This window comes from Nannobrachium achirus, assembly GCF_963921795.1.
Source record: "Nannobrachium achirus genome assembly, chromosome: 12".
Taxonomy (NCBI): Eukaryota; Metazoa; Chordata; class Actinopteri; order Myctophiformes; family Myctophidae; genus Nannobrachium; species Nannobrachium achirus.
This window is the reverse complement of record NC_137832.1, coordinates 19,003,675-19,022,479: the sequence shown is the minus strand read 5'-3', so window position 1 is coordinate 19,022,479 and position 18,805 is coordinate 19,003,675. Positions and strand designations below refer to the sequence as shown.

Genomic DNA, 18,805 nt, shown 5'->3' with positions numbered 1-18,805 from the left:
CAGTGTCACAGCACTGAAGTTCACGGTTTCTAATCACACTGGGTGTGCTTTTTTCTGTGGGGGGGGGGGGGGGGGGGGGGGCAAAAACATTTCCTGAAAAGTGTGGTGTTAAAGTTGGGCTTAAAGGAGTAGTTCACCCCCAAAATAACTTTTTTTCTATCGATGACTCACCCCGTGGAGAACCCCATATTGTTATGCCTTTGTTGCATTCCTAAGCTAATAATTTGATTATAATAAATGTACACCCATTGATTCCGGATGGAGACCCAAATGCATTGGGAATCAATGGGCCTCCTCAAATTATTGAATCTGACAAAAACTAAAAAAATATTATTGAACTTGAGTCCCCACGGGGTGAGTAATCAATAATGGAAAATTTGGGGGGTGAACTACTCCTTTAAGGTTAGGTTTAGGCTTAGTTTTTTTGTGAGGATTATTAAGGGTTAGGGTTAGGGTTAGGGTTAGCGACTACCGGCCAGTCACAGTGTAGAAAGGAATCATGCCACGTGCGGATGGGTGGGTCATAGCATCCTGTGTTTCCCTCCACACATGCCCTCTCTTTGGGTCGTACCATCACGCGTTTCTTTGATTTCCTTCATTGTTGAATTGTAACAGAGGAATGTTTGTCTGTCCCTGTCCTGTGCCTCGTGAGGGGGAACGCGTGTGTGCATGTGTTCATGTTTTTGCATCCCCTCTACTGTCTATGTTTGTGTTTTTTTTATTCCTGTGACTGTCTGTGTATTGTGTCTGTTCTCATGTCACGGTGGTTTTGTGATTGAACTACTCTTTTTGGGCAATTTCTTTGATTTATGTTTTTTTTTCCATTGACTTGAACCTCTCCCACCTCAGGGATGCGTTATGTGGTCGTTCATACTGTGGTCTATGCTGTGTGTGTGCCTTTATCGTGGCGTTTGAGTTTCTCAAGCCCACTGCACAGAAAAATAATGGTGGGATTTGGCGTGTAGGGGGGGAAAAAGATGCAGGCCAAGTATGGAGCCCTGGTCAGTCGATGAGGGTTTGAGTAGGTTGAGGGTTCTGCGTAGAACCATTAAAATGAATGGCTCTTCAACCCATTTAGAACAGGTGCACACTTTGTGTATCATTATTTTATGCTTTAACTATTGAAAAATAGCAGATATACAAGCTCACAGCGCGGCACTGCAAGCTTGTAGATCTGCTATTTTTGAAAAAAATCGTGAAAATTAGAATTTTGACCCGATTCTATAAGTGTCTTTTGAATCCTTCTAAGGTTTTTTAAATAACCTATGTTTCTATGTCAGCAATCTGGCTGGCCATCGGTCAAAGAAAAGGTCCTTTTCATCAGTCTGTTCTTGAGAGACTACTATGTCAGTGGTTCTCAGACCTTTTCATGTGGAAGGACCCCCAAAATTATATGTATTTGGCCACGGACCCGCATCTCAAAATATCTAGTTCCAGGGACCCCCCCAGAAGCAAAATTTGAGTTACAAACGTTCGCTTTAAAAACACATATATTCAAAGATTTGCAACACATTTTCACAACTTTTTTCAAAAACAGCAGATCTACAAGCTCGCAGCGCGGCACTCGGTGCCGCGCTGTGAGCTTGTATATCTGCTGTTTTTCCACTGGTTAAAGCATTCAATAATTCTAGGCCCTAAATGCGTTAAAGAACCTCGGTCTAAAAAGGTTCTTTCTGGAACCAGAAAGCAGTTTTTGGTTCCAGCCGGCCAACCTTTATTTTTCTGTGGTGTATGTCAAAGTGCTTCCTCATTGTCTCGGGGCCTCTGCTGTGGAGATGAAGGACAGAGATTAAGAGGGGCTCCTCTCTCTCTAATAGCTCGCTAGGAACGGAAGCAGACCCGGAGTGACTCAGCAGTTAGAGACAGACGAGTTACCGACGCGTCTCTCCCTCCCTCCACGCCGGGCTGACAGATATCTGTTTACTCTGACACCGACACGCGTCCAACAAGTCGGCTTCAGAAGCGCTCAAACGTTGATCTTTTTCCCCACGTAGCTGGCCAAACGAGCCACATTGGCGTCATGGCGTTTAACCAGTTGAAACCCTAGCATCCTTACAAGTGTTCCCAGCCAGCACACCCACATGGGTCCCGCATGGGTATGAGGTGGGCTTCCCTACATGGGCCCCATGTGGGAATGTCCGTGGTTTCCACAAGGGTCCCTCGTGGGTTAGCCCACGTGGGCTCTGTGTGGGTTCTACATGGGCCCTGGGTGGGCCCCACCTCGGCTAATTTATATGGGACCCAGGTGGGAACCACTTGGGCTAGCCCACGTGGGCTCAACATGGGTTCTACATGGGCCCTGGGTGGGGGCCCGAAAAGAGACGTTCTACAAGATTGCGACTCGTCGCAGATTGGCTGTTTCCCCGGCAAAGAGATTTGGTGTCAGAGAGGGGGGGAAATGAGCGGACTATGTCAAACCAGGTCTAGCTGACCCATGTATAGAGGGTTTAAGTGGTTAAACACTTGCAGCAGTTTATAGTGAGTGTTCAATAAGTCTGTCTCTCCCTCCTGTCACCCCTCTGCTCTCAGTGAAAGTTTTTTTTTCTTTCTTGTTTGTTTTTAATTGTGCTTTATCATCGTTTTGTCTCTGTGTGTGTTTAGTCACATTGTCTGCCTATAACCTGTTCCTGTCATTTGAAATTGCTTCCTTTAGTCTGCCCTTGTGTTTCTTTCAATGTGCTCCCTTCATGTGTTTGTAGGAGCTATGTCTGCACCCCAGTTCACCACTACCTGAGGTAAAAACACAAGAACTGCTGCTAAGGACATGGCCAATACAGTTTATATGTGTACATTATAACTATATTGTCGTTGTCGGGTGAAAACCCTGTATGGCCAAAACCATTTATCATTTTAAAAATGATTTAAACTAGTGAAAACAGCCGATCTACAAGCACACAACGCCTCGCACCGAGGCGTTGTGTGCTTTTAGATCTGCTGTTTTCACTACTTTTGTGCGACCGCCTTGTATGATGAAGCATGGCTTTACTTTACGAAAGAACGCACAAATTTGAAACTTGGAGATACGAGGTTTCCGCTCGACAAAGACGATATACTGTGTATATAAATCTCTATACATGACGTGACAACCATGCGCGATCACGTTCCCATACTCTCAAAAAACAACATGGCATAATCAGTAAATGACATTATCATCATGTGGTACTTGTAGTCCAGGAGTTTCGGGCAGTATTTTGATGGAATCGTGCACTTTATGAAAGAGGCATGAAATTTGGCACACAGTTAGAACATGCCATATGGAACATTTTTGGCTATAGGGCCATCGCAGATTTGTCTTTGGAAACTTGTGGGAGTCAATCAAAGTTGGGCTCTCATAGACTTTACTATACAGTAAAATAATACAAAAAAATAAATATGCTTTAAGTAGCATGTGAGGGGTCAAACTAGGGTTTTTTGGGGATTCTGAATTCAATGCAAGCATTTGTTTTGCACGAAAAACATTGGGCTAAAAATGGCCCCCATAAAACTATGGTTTAGTGATGAGTCATCACTTTTCACAGTTTTTTCAGGGCCGTTTTTCAGAAAGGAATGTTTTTTGTGCAAAACAAATGCTTGCATTGGATTCAGAATCCCAAAAAACCCTAGTTTGACCCCTCACATGCTACTTAATAGCCAAAAATGTTCCATATGGCATGTTCTAACTGTGTGCCAAATGTCATGCTTCTTTCATAAACTGCACAATTTTTGCCTGAAATGCTCAGACTATTGGTAATGTGGTCGTTGTGATTCATTCAGAGACTACAGTCTGGTCTCTCCATCCACCCACCCACATGAAGTGACCTTATAGTGGAGAGAGCAGTGCTCTGCAGTGCTGTGTGTTTTTGCATAATATGCACAGCAGCCATATTGGAGAGAAGTTGGGTCTCTTCTCGCTTCCTTCAAAAGGTGTTACCAATGATACTAATGAAGGCTCTGTTCCATTTCATGTAGCACAGTGGTACTCAAACCTAACCTAACTCTGAGAGTGTACATAATGGAACCAAATGGACCCGTAAGGGTCCATTTGGTTCCATTTGTACACTCTCAGAGTTACACACCTTTTTTAAAAGGGTCATTTGGAAACCCCAAGGAGCCATGAGGGTTTCTGGACCACACTTTGAGACCCACCGGTGTAGCAGTGTTTCCAGTGAGCCAACATGCACAATATCAGCACCCTGACTCTGTTTGATCAGAATGGAACAGAGCCTTCATTAGTATTATTGGTAACACCTTTGAAGGAAGTGAGAGACCCAACTTCTCTCCAAAATGGCTGCTGTGCATATAGCTCTAGCATTGCTGAGCTCTAGAGTAGGCCCACTTTACTTGTGAGAATCAACAGCGATCAGATCTTAACCACTTTACCCTTAAGTTCTGTTCGGGTCATTTTGACCCGTTTTAAAATGTAATTTGAAAGAAGAAGGCAGAAGTTACTTTTTTTTCCACCTGACACTCACTAGTCTTAAAGATTCTTCTGTGATTAACATGTCAAAAAAATGTTTTGCACTACACCCATGCTACACCCATCCAATTTTTTTGGACCCTCTAATGGTGTTCATGGGTCATTTTGACCCGGGGGATATCTGGTTTCTAAAACAATACTAATATAAATTTGAACTTTGAATCATCATCATACATTGACTTTGTCTCAATTCCAAACAATTCATATGATACATATGGTAAAATAAATAGTGAACTTGAAGCAGAGTTGTGTCCTGTAACACAGCAGACAGGAAGACAGACTGCTTGCAGGAGGTGCAAGAAGCTCATTATGTGCCTCACATGCAGTCTGTGTTTGTGAAGCATGTGCTTCCTAGTGTATACGTACAAGTGTACATTCATCTGTGACGTTCATGTATGTTCACATGTTCACATGTGTGTTCTTATTTTACAGCTCTTATTTTACATGAATTTCAGCTATCAGTAAAAACGCCTAGCTCTTTCAATATCTAATTTGATATAGCAAAGCATAAATGCAAACATTTACCATATATATCATATGAATTATTTGGAATCCTCCCGGTCAAAATGACCCGCGGTGAACTGAATCCGAACAGAACTTAAGGGTTAAACCACACTTTGTTGACTGGAGTCCCCCAGGGTTCTAAACCAGGCCCCCTCCTGTTTTCGCTCCACAGTAAATGATGTACTGTACGTGTCTTTGCCGAAAAGAGTGTAGAGTTTGTAGATCAGCTATTTTCACTAAATATTCGCTTCAGAATATGGACGCTAGGTGTTGTGTAGTCAAGCAATGCCATAATTAGGCCTCTGACAATACGGCACGTAAAGAGGTGCCGTGCCATGGCGATATTAGGATATACCAGGGGTTTTCAAACTTTTTTGACTCAGGGCACCCCTGTAAATAACTTTTTCATCCATGGCACGCCTGAATTTTAGAATCTTACATCCTATTGGAGAAATATCCGTTTCCATCAGAACTGACTGAAAATAACGTTATACTTGACGTTTAACCACTTGAAAAATAGCCAACCTACAAGCTCACGTTGTGACGCGTTGTGAGCTTGTAGATCTGCCATTTTTGGTGAAGAGAGTTGTCGTAGATGGAAAAAGAACTCATCAAGTACAGTGCAAATCAGGTCTGTTTTACTAAGCATAGTGAAGTGATATTGATGTAGTGATAGTGATGACTTCCAAATATTATCAAATTATCTCGCGGCGACCCCTGGACTGGCATCACGGCACCCCAGGGTGCCCCGTCACCCACTTTGAAAACCCCTTGGGATATACAATATAATGCCATGGGAAAGGCTATGTACAGTAAACAACCGCATGGCATCTCAAAGGTGCATGCATTCAGCCATTTCAAAGTATTGTATTATGCAAAAATCATGAACAGGGCAAAGCAGAGTAGGATGTCAGAAACTATGCTTGGCTTTTCTTCTGGCAGCCCCTTAGACAGCCTCTCTCCAGTGTAGCTATGTGGGCCAGTCAGTAGCCTGACCCCGGTGGCTTCTGGCTGCCTCCGCTGACAGCTCCATTGCGCCGTGGCCATTAGTCTAAGTCATTCAGCATGTAGGGATTACTGGATGTTTTTCATTGTCCAGTATCCAGAATCACCGACCAACTGTTTTTTTTATGTGTGCGCTAGCTGTTGTTACAAGACCATAAACTTGTAAATCATAATGCCGTCTTTCACTCTTCATAGTAATTCATAAACGCGCAACCTTTTGTGGGGAATGGTTTCGCCACTTTATAGAAATGACAAAGTCAGTTCCAGTATGTTGATGGTCTAGTAACCGCCCAAAAAAGGAGCTCCTGTAAGGAAATTGACTTGAACATTGATATATATATATCGTCATTGTCGGGTGAAAACCTTGTATGTCCAAAACCGTTTGTTTTGCATTTATCATTTTAAAAACGATTTAAACTAGTGAAAACAGCCGATCTACAAGCACACAACGCCTCGCAGCGCGAGGCGCTGTGTGCTTGCAGATCTGCTGTTTTCACTACTTTTGCGCGGCGGATGACGCAGGGCTTTACTTTGCGAAAGAACGTACTAATTTGAAACTAGATATGAGGTTTCCACCCGACAACGACGACATATATGTATATATTATGAAAAAAAAGCAAAAAAGGATTGTTTCTCATTTCTAAACAGTAATATACTGACGTTTACCCTCCCTCCCAGTAAGGAGCAGCAGAGGTCCATGAAGGCCATGTCGGTGTGGGAACAGAGGACTAGCCAGCTGCGGAGGCATAACCGCGCCAGCTGCGAGGCGCTGTACAGCGAGCTGGAGCCCGAGGAGCGCCTGCTCCTGTCGGCCGCCCTGAACCTCCGGCCCGACATGATGACCCACCTGGACCGCCCGCTGGTGGTGGAGCCCCGCGACGGGTAAGGGCCAGCCGGTGGCCTATACAGATAACCTGGGATTATTAACGATTTAACCACCTAAAGGAGTCCCCTAGAATGACTTTTTTTGATTACTCACACCATGGAGATCTTGACTTGACTTCAATAATAAAGTTTTTTATTTGTTGCATTCCTAAGACAATACTTTGATTTACCCCCATTGTTTCCGCATACGGAATCAATGGGGGTAAATTTACTATAGTACATTTTTTGTCTAAGGAATGTGACAAATACAAAACATTTTCATTGAACTCAAGTGTCCATGGCATGAGTAATCAATAGAAAAAAAGTCATTTGGGGGGTGAACTACTCCTTTAAGCTGCGTCCAAACCTGGATGGTTCGAGCGGCGCGATTACATAAAAAAATAATGAATGCAAAGACGAGACGACGCGCAACCGAGCGTGGCGCGAACGGTTGCGTTCAGCGTTGATGTTGTCCGGAGACACATGTTTTTGGTGTTTGGTGTTGGGACAAATTTTTTTCCGGGTGTTTCACCTTGATTCCAACGCACCATGATTTTTTATAGGGTGTGCCAAATGTAGTTCTAATAGCGGCCATTTCTTCGGTAAACACAGCCTTACACAGGTGTTCTGATTGGAGTAAAGCATTAGTTCTATGCAATCAAACAATTGAAACACCTGTGTTTTGACCCAAGAAATGGCCACTAAGGACTACAATGACGTAGCCGCTGGCACACACTATACCAACACGGACCTGCGCGACCAAAGTGAAGCGATAGAAGTGACTAGAATAGAAGAAATAGCTCCAGGTTTGGACGCATCTTTAAACCTCAGCATCCGCATTGTGGTGGAAAGCTTTCGCTGCAGATTGTCAAGCTCCCAATGCGACGCCACTCTCTTTGAAAATGTTTCGAAATGTATGAACAATTTTCAACAGACGGATTTATCAATGAAAGAAAACGATTAACTGGGGGGGGGGGGGGGGGCGCCTGCTGGCCTACTGGTCCGGGCGCATACGACTTAGGCACGTCGCTCCCCGTCTCTCCCACCGTTTCCTGTCAGTCTACTGTCCTATCAATAAAGGCACAAAATCCCAAAAACGAGAAAAAGAAGAAAAAGAAAAAAAGCGATTAACTGACGATTATTGCGTATTCATTTGCGATTATGTCAAATGTACAATAGGCCTGCGCAGGGAGGCGGCCACCAGCACCACCACCATCACAACCACAAGCCCCGCACGCCCGAGGACCCGGAGAACCCCACCGCCGCCTCCCAAGACGCTGCACCTCAGCAGCCCCGACGGCACCACCGCCACCGAGACAGAGACAGAGACAGAGACAGAGACAGGTATGCTTGAGTTGATTACCTGGTATCCTATTGTTGATTATCTATTGTTGATTACCTGGTATCCTATTGTTGATTATCTATAGTTGATTACCTGGTATCCTATTGTTGATTATCTATTGTTGATTACCTGGTATCCTATTGTTGATTATCTATAGTTGATTACCTGGTATCCTATTGTTGATTATCTATTGTTGATTACCTGGTATCCTATTGTTGATTATCTATTGTTGATTACCTGGTATCCTATTGTTGATTATCTATAGTTGATTACCTGGTATCCTATAGTTTCCAATATACAATGTACAGAATGTTATCTAGATACTGTACATCCACTAAAGATCAGTTCTCTTTTAACATAATATGGTCAATTTAATTTCATTCTATTTGATTTTTTTTTTTACTCATTTATGCAGAAGGGAAACATTTTATTTATCCTAGATTTTTATTTAGGAAATTAATGGAAATTTGTATTTTAACTTTACTCTGTACTGTATCTCGACGAAGCAGTAAACTGTGTCAATCTAGATCCCATGCTCTCTCTCCTTATTCGGAGCTTGCACTCGCAGTTCACTCTGGATCCGTCAAATGCCCAAATTGTAACACTTTTAAATTGCAAACTGACAGGGAAGAGATGAGCGGGAATGGCGAGACGGGCAAGGACGGGAGGCACCACGTCCACCACAGCCGCTCCAAGGACCACCAGGACGGGAAGGGGGAGCGCTCGCGCAGCCGAGACGGAGGCAGCAGGCGGCACCACCACCCGAGCTCCGCTGACGAGGGTGGAGGAGGAGCGGGAGGGGAGGGAGGGAGAGAGCACCGTCACCACCACTCCCACAGGTAGGGCTGTCACAATTATGACATTTTTACATGACGATTAATTGTCACTCAAATAATTGCGATTAACGATTTAATTGTGTTTTTGTCATTGACAATTACATTTCTGGTTGGCTTTTAGGCTCTGAAGTTGCACATGGTAGATATGACACATAACCTAAATATACAAAGAAATTACTGACATATTTGACAACTTTATACTTAAAAAAAATAACATTGATAGTGGAAATAGCCGATCTACAAGCTCACAACGCGTTGCGATGCGACGCGTTGTGAGCTTGTAGATCAGCTATTTCCACAATTTTTTTTACTTAAAAAAATATATATGAACATTTTTCAACATGGAAACGATTATGACGATCATGAAAAATAATCGCGATTATGTCAAATAATCGCGATTAGACGTATTATGTAATAATTGTGACAGCCCTAACCACAGGCAGAGCCGAGAGGGCAACAACGGGACGCTGAACAGCAGCAGGGGCGGCCGAGGGGAGCGCCGGTCGCGACACAAAGACGGGCGCTCGTCCACCCGGGAGGGCGAGAGGTGCTCGAGGGGGGAGAAGGGCGCCAACGGGGAGAGGAGGAGGCACAGGACCCACGGGTCCAGAGTCCAGTCCACCATGGAGGGAGAGGATGCCAGCGAACGAGAGAGGACCCACAGTAACAGGTAATAGAATAGTGACCGCTGTCTGATGCGATAGTCAGGGAGCCATAAGCCCAAAAGCTCAAGGAATAGGGTTGAACCTGTGATGTCATGCCGTACTTTTTTATTTCTGTTTTATCTGTTAGTTTGGTCATTAAGGTCCACAGAATGAGAGGCCTTCTCTGCCGGAAACATCGCGAAAAAAAGTTATGGCCATTTGTATATTCACTGTCCCATTGACTCCACTACACAGGAAAGGAAAAATATTAAAAAAAGAAAAGAATCTTCAAGTACCATGTGAAGGGTCAAACTAGGGGTTCTTTATGATTCTGAATCCATAGCAAAAACATTCCTTGGGCAAAATTTTGGCCCCTCAAAATTGTGAAAATTGATGAATCATCAGAAAATCATCACTTTTCACAGTTTTGGGGGGCCGAAATTAAATCGTCACTGTCGGGCAGAAACCTCGTATCTCCAAGTTTCAAATGTATAAATTTTTTCGCAAAGCAAATCCCTGCTTCATCATACAAGGCCGTCGCACAAAAGTAGTGAAAACTAGATCTCTCTCTCTATAGCGCGCAATGAGGGCCTCTACAACTCTTTTTCCCGGGCTGAATCAGGGGCCCAGCACGTCCCTGTCACCTACTATCATTCGAAGAGTACCAAATTGTTTCGATATGTTGAAACATAACAAAATATTCTTCTCACACACTAAAACGTTCCCAGGGACAGGTTTGGAGACTCTGAGGGGGACTCTGTGGCCCTCTCACCCCAGCTGGCACCAGGAGGCTCTCAGTGGAACTCTGACCGGCCCGAGGACTCTGACAACCAGAGGAACGTGCGACGGACCGGAGCGCAGACGAGTGGTCACATCCCCCCGCTCTCTATCACCTCCCCGCCGGGCCAGACCACCTTCATACCCAGTCAGTGCCTTACCGAGACCACTGGGATAGGACCAGTGTTTCTCAAACTTTCACATTTCAAGGTCTCCCCTTAAAGGACAACTTTGTTTTCTTTTTTACAACAAGGGTTCATATTTTAGGGTGGGGGCATGCGTACAAGTGGCTAAATATGTTATTTTAGACACAATAAGCCGGCAATTTCTGCCCCAAGAAAGATTGCAGTGCATCTTGGGAATGGGCTTATTGTGTCTAAAAAGACATATTTAGCCACTTGCATGCAAATCAAAATCACTAAAACAATAGAAAGAAGTAAATCAAAACATTTTAACACATTTTAACAAAAAATATGAACCCTTATTGTAAAAAAACAAAGTCGTCCTTTAACTCTGACAGTGTACAAATGGACACATTTTGTAGATGTTGCTGAGTTGTAAACTAAAGCCAGACTTGTGCTTAGTTGCACAGCATTGCTGTGCATCAAAAATAGCAGATCTACAAGTTCACAATGCGTTGCTCTCTGATGCGTTGTGAGCTTATAGATTGGCTATGTTTGGCGCGGCGCGGCGCGCCACACCCCACGTAGTCACAGTAAGTATATCAGTTGCAGTGCCGTTTCTAGGATTCAGGTGGCCCTATGCAAGATTATTTTAGGTGGCCCCCCACTGTCAGTGGGGGGCCACCTAAAATAATCTGCAAGCAACAGATCAACATTTTCTTTTTCTAGGCAAATTGACTTGCTCATGAATGAAGGCAACCAGGCCTAGAAGGAAGTTGGGGATTATGGGGAAGGAGGAAAGGGGAGGGCATATTAGAATAATTGCTAGTTTTTGGATAGGGGATATATGACATATAATGTAACAATATGTTTAAAAAAAACTACTTCTTCCTGTGATGTGGCCCTAAGAAACCGCTTATATTGCTTATGCCAGGAACCGGCCCTGTCAAGTTGGTAAATGTCCATCCTTCTGGCCTCCTTACAGTGAATAGCATGGACTGTGAGACCATGCCCATCAATGAGAAGATCCTGGAGGATTTGAGCCAGTGTGGACCTAAGCCCATCCTGCCTTACAGCTCCATGTTCGTCTTTGGACAGACCAATCTGTGAGTTGAATCCACCGCATTCCATCCGTTTAATCTCTGTTTAAGAAAGCATGATCTGCTATTTTCACAATATTTATCTGCGGAACCAAGTCACATTAAATATAATACCTACAATTCCACTTGCTTGTCAGGGTGGGGGTCCCCAGTTCAAATATGTTTATTTTGGGAGTCACGGCCTAAAAAGGTTTGAGAACCCCTGGTATAGAGCATTAACAAATTCATCCACCAGGGGCATTGACAACTCATTCTTATGACTTCCTATCTCGCCAAGCTTTATAAACTATATATTTTTTAAAGAGAAAACAATAAAAAAATTAAAATAAGCGAATATTCGACTTCTGTGAACAACGTCGAATAGTGACTTTGATATTCGAATACTCGAATATTCAGATATTTGGTGAATGCCCTAGTACATAGTTACATATCTAATTATCTATATATTTTCTTTCTTGGTCTTTCTATGACATGGGTCTCCCTCTCCCTCTCTCCCTCCTCTACTTTCTCTCTCCAGAGTGAGGAGGCTGTGTCACTACATCGTCAGCCTGCGCTATTTTGAGATGTGTATTCTGGTGGTGATCGCAATGAGCAGCATCGCTTTGGCTGCCGAGGACCCCGTCCAGCCCGACGTGCCTTTCAACCAAGTGAGACACTCACACACACAGCACACTTAAATGAGTAGTTCACCCCCAAAATGACCTTTTCTCTATTGATTACTCACGACATGGAGACTTGAGTTCAATAATATTTTTTGTTTTTTGCCGCATTCCTAAGACAAAAATGTAATTACAACAAATGTACTCCCATTGATTCCGGATGGGGACCCGATGGGTCCCCATTTGGAATCAATGGGGCTAAAATTACTATAACCAAATTTTTGTCTTAGTGACAAATACGAAAAAATATTATTGAACTCAAGTCTCCATGGCATGAGTAATCAATAGAAAAAAAGTCATTTTGGGGGTGAACTACTCCTTTAACAACAGCGCAACACACCAACACAAACACAAGCATTCGTTATGCATAATTGTACGGCACACATTACCCAGAAATAAAAATAACAACAACAGGTGCTCAGAGAAAGTTAATTCCGAGTGAGAATCTTGGAACAGCTGTTGGAGAATAATTAGCTTTGCTCCACCTGGATGCAGTGCACATGTTCACCCTGAGATGTTTGTATCCCTGTGCAGGTGCTCAAGTATTTGGACTACGTCTTCACTGGCGTCTTCACTTTTGAAATGGTGATCAAGGTATGTATGCTAATAATAGGCCAGTGATTCTCATACGTTTTCATTTTGTTTCAAGGATATCTGGTTTCATATGATAGGCTAGGCATCACGCTACGGATCCCCATTTGAATCATTTATTTATCTAATACAAATGGAACCAAATTGACACTGTAACACTCTCAGTTATCAGTGCTGCAAGGGTCCATGTGGACCAGACTTTGAGAGACAGTGCTGTACAGTATTGGTCTCGCGTGGCCTGTTCCTCTCCACTTCTGTTTCGTCTTTACACACATTTCGCACACATTTATCCTAATATAAATCAAAATCATCCATATAGCTTGCTGCTTAACAGAAATGGAAATAAAAAATTAAATAAATAAAAAAGTAAAGATTTATTATTTATTTTATTTTATTTTATTTTATTTTATTTTATTTTATTTTATTTTATTTTATTTTACTTTGTGAACGGAAATGACAAAGGGATGCCAGCGTCCTTACTCGGACTTCGGGAGGCGTCGTGCAAAGTCCCAGACTTCATTCTGATATTGTGGAATAGTCTGGCTACGCGAGACTAACTACGAGTACAGGTTCCCATACTGCACCATTCCGAGGTCCCTGGTCGTACTCTTACCTCTGCTTTGAACTGTGACCATAATATATCTGACTGTTCAGTATGAAAACTGATCTCTTGGCCTTGTTTCAGTCGGTGGCCGCGTGCCGAGCAAGTCATTATTTCGGTTCCCCCGTCGTTCGCTGGGAGTGCTCCGGTATGAGGGATGGCCATAAGGGAGCCCAGTGCCAAAGTCTGGCCCTGCGCTGCGCGACCATTATGGTCCTTTTACCCAACGCTGTTGACTCCAGGAGTCATTTAATCCCATTTAGGGCCTAGAATTATTGAATGCTTTAACCAGTGAAAAATAGCAGATATACAAGCTCACAGCGCGGCACCGAGTGCCGCGCTGCGAGCTTGTAGATCTGCTATTTTTGAAAAAAGTTGTGAAAATGTGTGCAAATCTTTGAATATGTGTATTTTCAAAGCGAACGTTTGCAACTCAATTTTTTGCTTCTGGGTGGTCCCTGGAACGAAATATTTTGAGATGGGTGTCCGTGGCCAAATACATATCATTTTGGGGGTCCTTCACATGAGAACCACTGACATAGTAGTCTCTCACTCAGTGCCGCACTGTGAGCTTGTATATCTGCTATTTTTCAATAGTTAAAGCATAAAATTATGGTACACAATCATGTGTACCCGTTCTAAATGGGTTAATCCCTTTCTCGTGGGAACTGAATGAAAAGCCTTTCAAACCTGGAACGCGTCCGCGTCGCGTTAGATTTTGAACCACTTTAACCATTCTTTTATGCCTTAGCCATTGAAAAATAGCAGATATACAAGCTCACAGCGCGGCACCGAGTGCCGCGCTGCGAGCTTGTATAGCTGCTATTTTTGAAAAACCTGTGAAAATGGCTGGGAATGTCTTTGACCCGATCTTTTGACTCCTAAATCCTTCCTCTAAATCAGCGGTTCTGAAAACCTTTTCATGTAAAGGACCTCCACATGTTTGGCCACGGACCATATGGCTCAAAATATGTTGTTCCAGGGACCCCCCCAGAAGCAGAGATTTGAGTTAACAAAAGTTTGTTTTGAAAAATATATATTGAAAAAAATGCACACATTTTCACAATTAAAAAAAATAAAATAGCAGATCTACAAGCTTGCTCTCGGTGCCGCGCTGTGAGCTTGTATATCTGCTATTTTTCAATAGTTAAAGCATAAAATAATTCTAGGCCTAAATGGGTTTTTAAAGAGACAGACAGCCGTTTGGCCAATCTACTCTGAAAAAAATAGACCCTGAAGTTAAATGAACACTCTAGATTGGACTCCGTTGGACCACATCGCTCAATCAATAACAATAACAACAAATCACCAAGGGTCAGAAACCAAACCTCTCAGTAATTCCCCGACCATTGAGAGATTGAGACGTCGGACTAATAGGCAGCGTTGAGCTGTTATTGGACGTGTACAATATGTTATGAGACAAGTGTCATCTATTTTGCACAGATCAGATATAAATACGCTGTAGAAGCTATCTTACATTACTGTTGCAGTCATGTTACGACTGTCCCAATTATGACATTTTCTACCACTTTTTGTGGTCCCATGTTCAGATACTGGATTCTGATTGGCTTAAAACAGTGGTAAATCAGTCAACAACCTTGAGTTGGCTCATGGACCCCGCCCACTGTTGTGTTGCAATTGTTTAACTAAATAACCTTGCAATTTACAACTGTGTTTTCTTTCATTTATATGGTAGAAGTGGTAGAAAAGCAATTTACCATTCGAGGGCCGTGGGTTGTTGGCTGATTTACCACTGTTTCAGGGTTGTGGCACGAGGCGAAGCACTTGACGGTTAATTCTCATACAAATAATTGCCCTACACTGCCGGGTATTCATTAATAATAAGCGCCACCTCCTTCAGAGATAATTTGATTTTTCTAAATCTGATGAAATCTGATGAAGATGCCTGGACGGGGTGGATTATTTTTACATGACGTCATTTCCGGGTTGTATTCTTCTCCTGGAGTCTGGAGTCACAAGCGATCTTCTGGGATCGCTTGTGCTTTGAGGAAGAGCGCCCTCTGTCGTAATCACTGAAAACACCAAATTGGCGTAGATTGACATAGGTCTATGCCAATGGCAGTCAATGAGATCAATTCTGTGGCTTTTTTTTGTGCAAGCCTTTGAATATTTTTGACCCGGTTCTACAAATGTCTTCTAAATCCCTTCTTCTAAATCAGTGGTTCTCAAAATATGTTTTTACAGGGACCACCCGGAAGCTTAATATTTGAGTTGGCAAATGTTCGCTTTTAAAAAGATATATATTATAAAGACAGATCTGCAAGGTGCTGTGAGCTTGTATATCTGCTCTTTTTCAATAGTTAAAGCTATACTGTGTAAGTTGCTCAACTTGTGGTCAGTAGCTCTATAGCAAACCTCGGTCGCGTCCGCGTCTTTCGTCCGTTTTTCGGTTCTCACACCCCCGCGTCTGCCTCCACCTCGCCGAGATCTATCTTTTGAGGGGTCCCTGGTTGCTGTGCGTTCAGCCATTCCGGAGATACACTCCTTCACCCATGCTTCACCGTGCACCCGAGTATAGAGACACACGGGAGACTACAAATATGGCCGCCCTAGCGACCCCACTCCAAGATGCGCTGTGATTGGCCGGCAGTGTATAACCCTCGCTGTGATTGGCCGGTAGTGTGATGACGCAATTTTTCCGCGAAAACCGGTCCCCGGTAGGGATCATAGAAAACATATAAAGAGAAGGCTTTAGAAGCTGAAAATAACGGAGTGGGGGTTCTAAAACTTTAGCGATTTAACAGTTAGGACAATTTTAAGATTTGTTTTATAAAAAAAGTTACATGGTATAACTTTAAAGCATTAAATAATTCTAGGCCTAAATGGTTTAGTCAGTGTTGATTTTGTCGACTAAAACTATGATGAAAAATGTTTGTCAACTGTGTTTTTTTCACTGACGAAAACAAAATAAAAACGAAATAAAAAGTATGCTGTGATGACTAAAACTAAGACTAAATATATTGACAATTCCGTCAACAAAATAAAAACTAGACTAAAACGTTAGGGAGGGACTAGTGGAGAAGAGAGTAATTTAATGTTTGGTTGCTCTCAGGTGTTGCGTGTTGAAAATAGCAGATCTACAAGTTCACAACGCGTCGCAGCGTGAGGCGTTGTGAGCTTGTAGATTGGCTATTTTCAGCACGCAACCAAGTGTAAAATCAGCCATTACGATGCCATCAAGGCCTGCCAAAATACATTTTAGTTGACTAAATCAACTGTAGATTTAGTCGCCTAAAATCTTATGATATTTAGTCGACTAAAATCTGACTAAAACTAAAACTTTTCAGGTGACTAAATTATGACAAAAACTAAAATACATTTTATTCAAAAGACTATGACTAAAACTAAATCAAAATTTGCTGTCAAAAACAACAGTGGGGTTAGTACTGTATGTTCTTAGCTTACTAGTTCCTTTCCATCATTGACTGTGGTGTGTTCTTGTAGATGGTGGACCTGGGGCTGCTGCTCCACCCTGGAGCGTACTTCAGGGACCTGTGGAACATCCTGGACTTCATAGTGGTCAGTGGGGCGCTGGTGGCTTTTGCATTCTCGTAAGTTTAACGTCTCTTTTCATTCTCTCTCTTCTTTACATCCCTGTAACGAACAAGGCAGTATGAATCGTCATACCCGGGTTTGAATCCCCTGCTGTTACAAGGGCATATTGTTTTAACATACTGTGTTTCATTCAGTGGATTTGTATTTTGCTAAAGATGACATGTTCTAAAGGTGGACATTGTTCTACTTGTTACAGGTGATTGTGTTTATCTCAATGTGTACAATATACATTATCTGGATGTCATCGTTAACACTATAAACAGAGAAGGATACAACATCATTCCATTTAAAAGGAATGGGAATGGAATGTTTAAAACGCCTTCAGAAAAAGAAAAAAGGTCAAAATCCTGTTTTGGGGGCATGAATGGTCATGGTAAACGGATGAGCTTTGTCACTGAAAAGTCAAATGTATGCTTAAAAAAATAGTGTGTTGGCAAAAAATGACCTGTAATCGTCGCTGTCAGGCAGAAACCTTGTATCTCCATCAGAGCATACGAGCGGAGTGGAGCGCGAGCGGTGCGAGCCTTTTTTTAGTTGAGCATGAGCGAGTGACTTTTATAATGGGTCTGAGCGCCGACCCTCCTCCGCTCCGAGCCGATCCTGTTGGGGCCGCACGCCGCATGTTTCCAACAAAACAGTGGCGAGTGGAAAGCTCTCCAAGTCTCCATCAAAGCCGAGGCTCACGTTAGCGCAGCCATTTGTGTTGGGAACACACTGGCAAAGGCAAAGGTAGCAAACCACTTTTTTTACTCTGATTGACGGCCCTGAGCGGAGCGAGCGCGGAGCGAGAGATGCGAAAATCAAGTTGAGCGACGGAGCGGCGGGGAGTGGAGCGGCCCGGTGGCCGACCAGAGCGACGAGCAAGTGGGACAAGATCCCTCTGGAGCGCGGAGCGGCTTTTGTCAACGCTCCACTCCGCTTGTGTGCTCTGATCTCCATATAGTTCAACTTTTAAAATGTATTTTATTTATTTTGTAAAATGAATTCTTCTTAGAATAGAGGAATCTAAAATAGCAACTACATATTTGGAACACATGGAAAACAAGTTAATTCTTTTCCTTCTCCATTTCCTGAAAAATTACGGTTTTGAACGTACAAGGTTTCCGCCGGACGGCCATGAACGAACTGTTCTTTTGTTGTGGTGTAATAATGTGTATGTGATGTTGACCACCCTGTGACTCTGACTCCCTCTGTTTTAATGCCATGGATCGTTTGAAGGAGCTTCATGGGGTAATGGCCTTCTCTCAACTCTCTCTCATCCTACCTGCCTGTCCCATTTGTTGTGTGTGTGTGTGTGTGTGTGCGTGTGTGCGCATGTGTGCGTGCGTGTGTGTGTGTGTGTGTGTGTGTGTGTGTGTGTGTGTGTGTGTGTGTGTGTGTGTGTGTGTGTGTGTGTGTGTGTGTGTGTGTGTGTGTGTGTGTGTGTGCGCGTGCGTGCGTGTGTGCTTGAGAGAGAGAAAGAGTTAACATTGCCTACACTGCAAAAACAAGTCCATCTCAATAAGTCATTTCATCATATACTGTACTGTTGTTTAGACCAGTGGTTCTCAACTTTTTCAGGCCGCGACCCCCAAAATAATCATATATATCATATATTTTAACTGACCCTGACGAGCACTAAGAGTTGAGGCATTACATTTTGTATAACATGGTTCTATTGTGAAAATAGCAGATCTACACGCTCACAACGCCTCGCATTGCGAGGCGTTGTGAGCATGTAGATCGGCT

General features: G+C 43.1%; 1 protein-coding gene across 1 annotated transcript in view; it reads left to right on the top strand.

Moving 5' to 3' along the window:
* The window catches only part of cacna1ba (calcium channel, voltage-dependent, N type, alpha 1B subunit, a), a gene marked incomplete at both ends in the record, with an annotated part of 221,504 nt that overhangs the window by 121,652 nt on the left and 81,047 nt on the right, over nucleotides 1-18,805 (top strand). Inside the window, 10 exons of the mRNA XM_080738497.1 lie at nucleotides 2,700-2,735; nucleotides 6,644-6,847; nucleotides 8,009-8,173; nucleotides 8,798-9,010; nucleotides 9,447-9,677; nucleotides 10,380-10,576; nucleotides 11,536-11,656; nucleotides 12,168-12,297; nucleotides 12,844-12,903; nucleotides 16,967-17,073. Coding sequence (XP_080594623.1) covers nucleotides 2,700-2,735; nucleotides 6,644-6,847; nucleotides 8,009-8,173; nucleotides 8,798-9,010; nucleotides 9,447-9,677; nucleotides 10,380-10,576; nucleotides 11,536-11,656; nucleotides 12,168-12,297; nucleotides 12,844-12,903; nucleotides 16,967-17,073 — 1,464 coding nt within the window. The remainder of the gene's footprint in view (nucleotides 1-2,699; nucleotides 2,736-6,643; nucleotides 6,848-8,008; nucleotides 8,174-8,797; nucleotides 9,011-9,446; nucleotides 9,678-10,379; nucleotides 10,577-11,535; nucleotides 11,657-12,167; nucleotides 12,298-12,843; nucleotides 12,904-16,966; nucleotides 17,074-18,805) is intronic.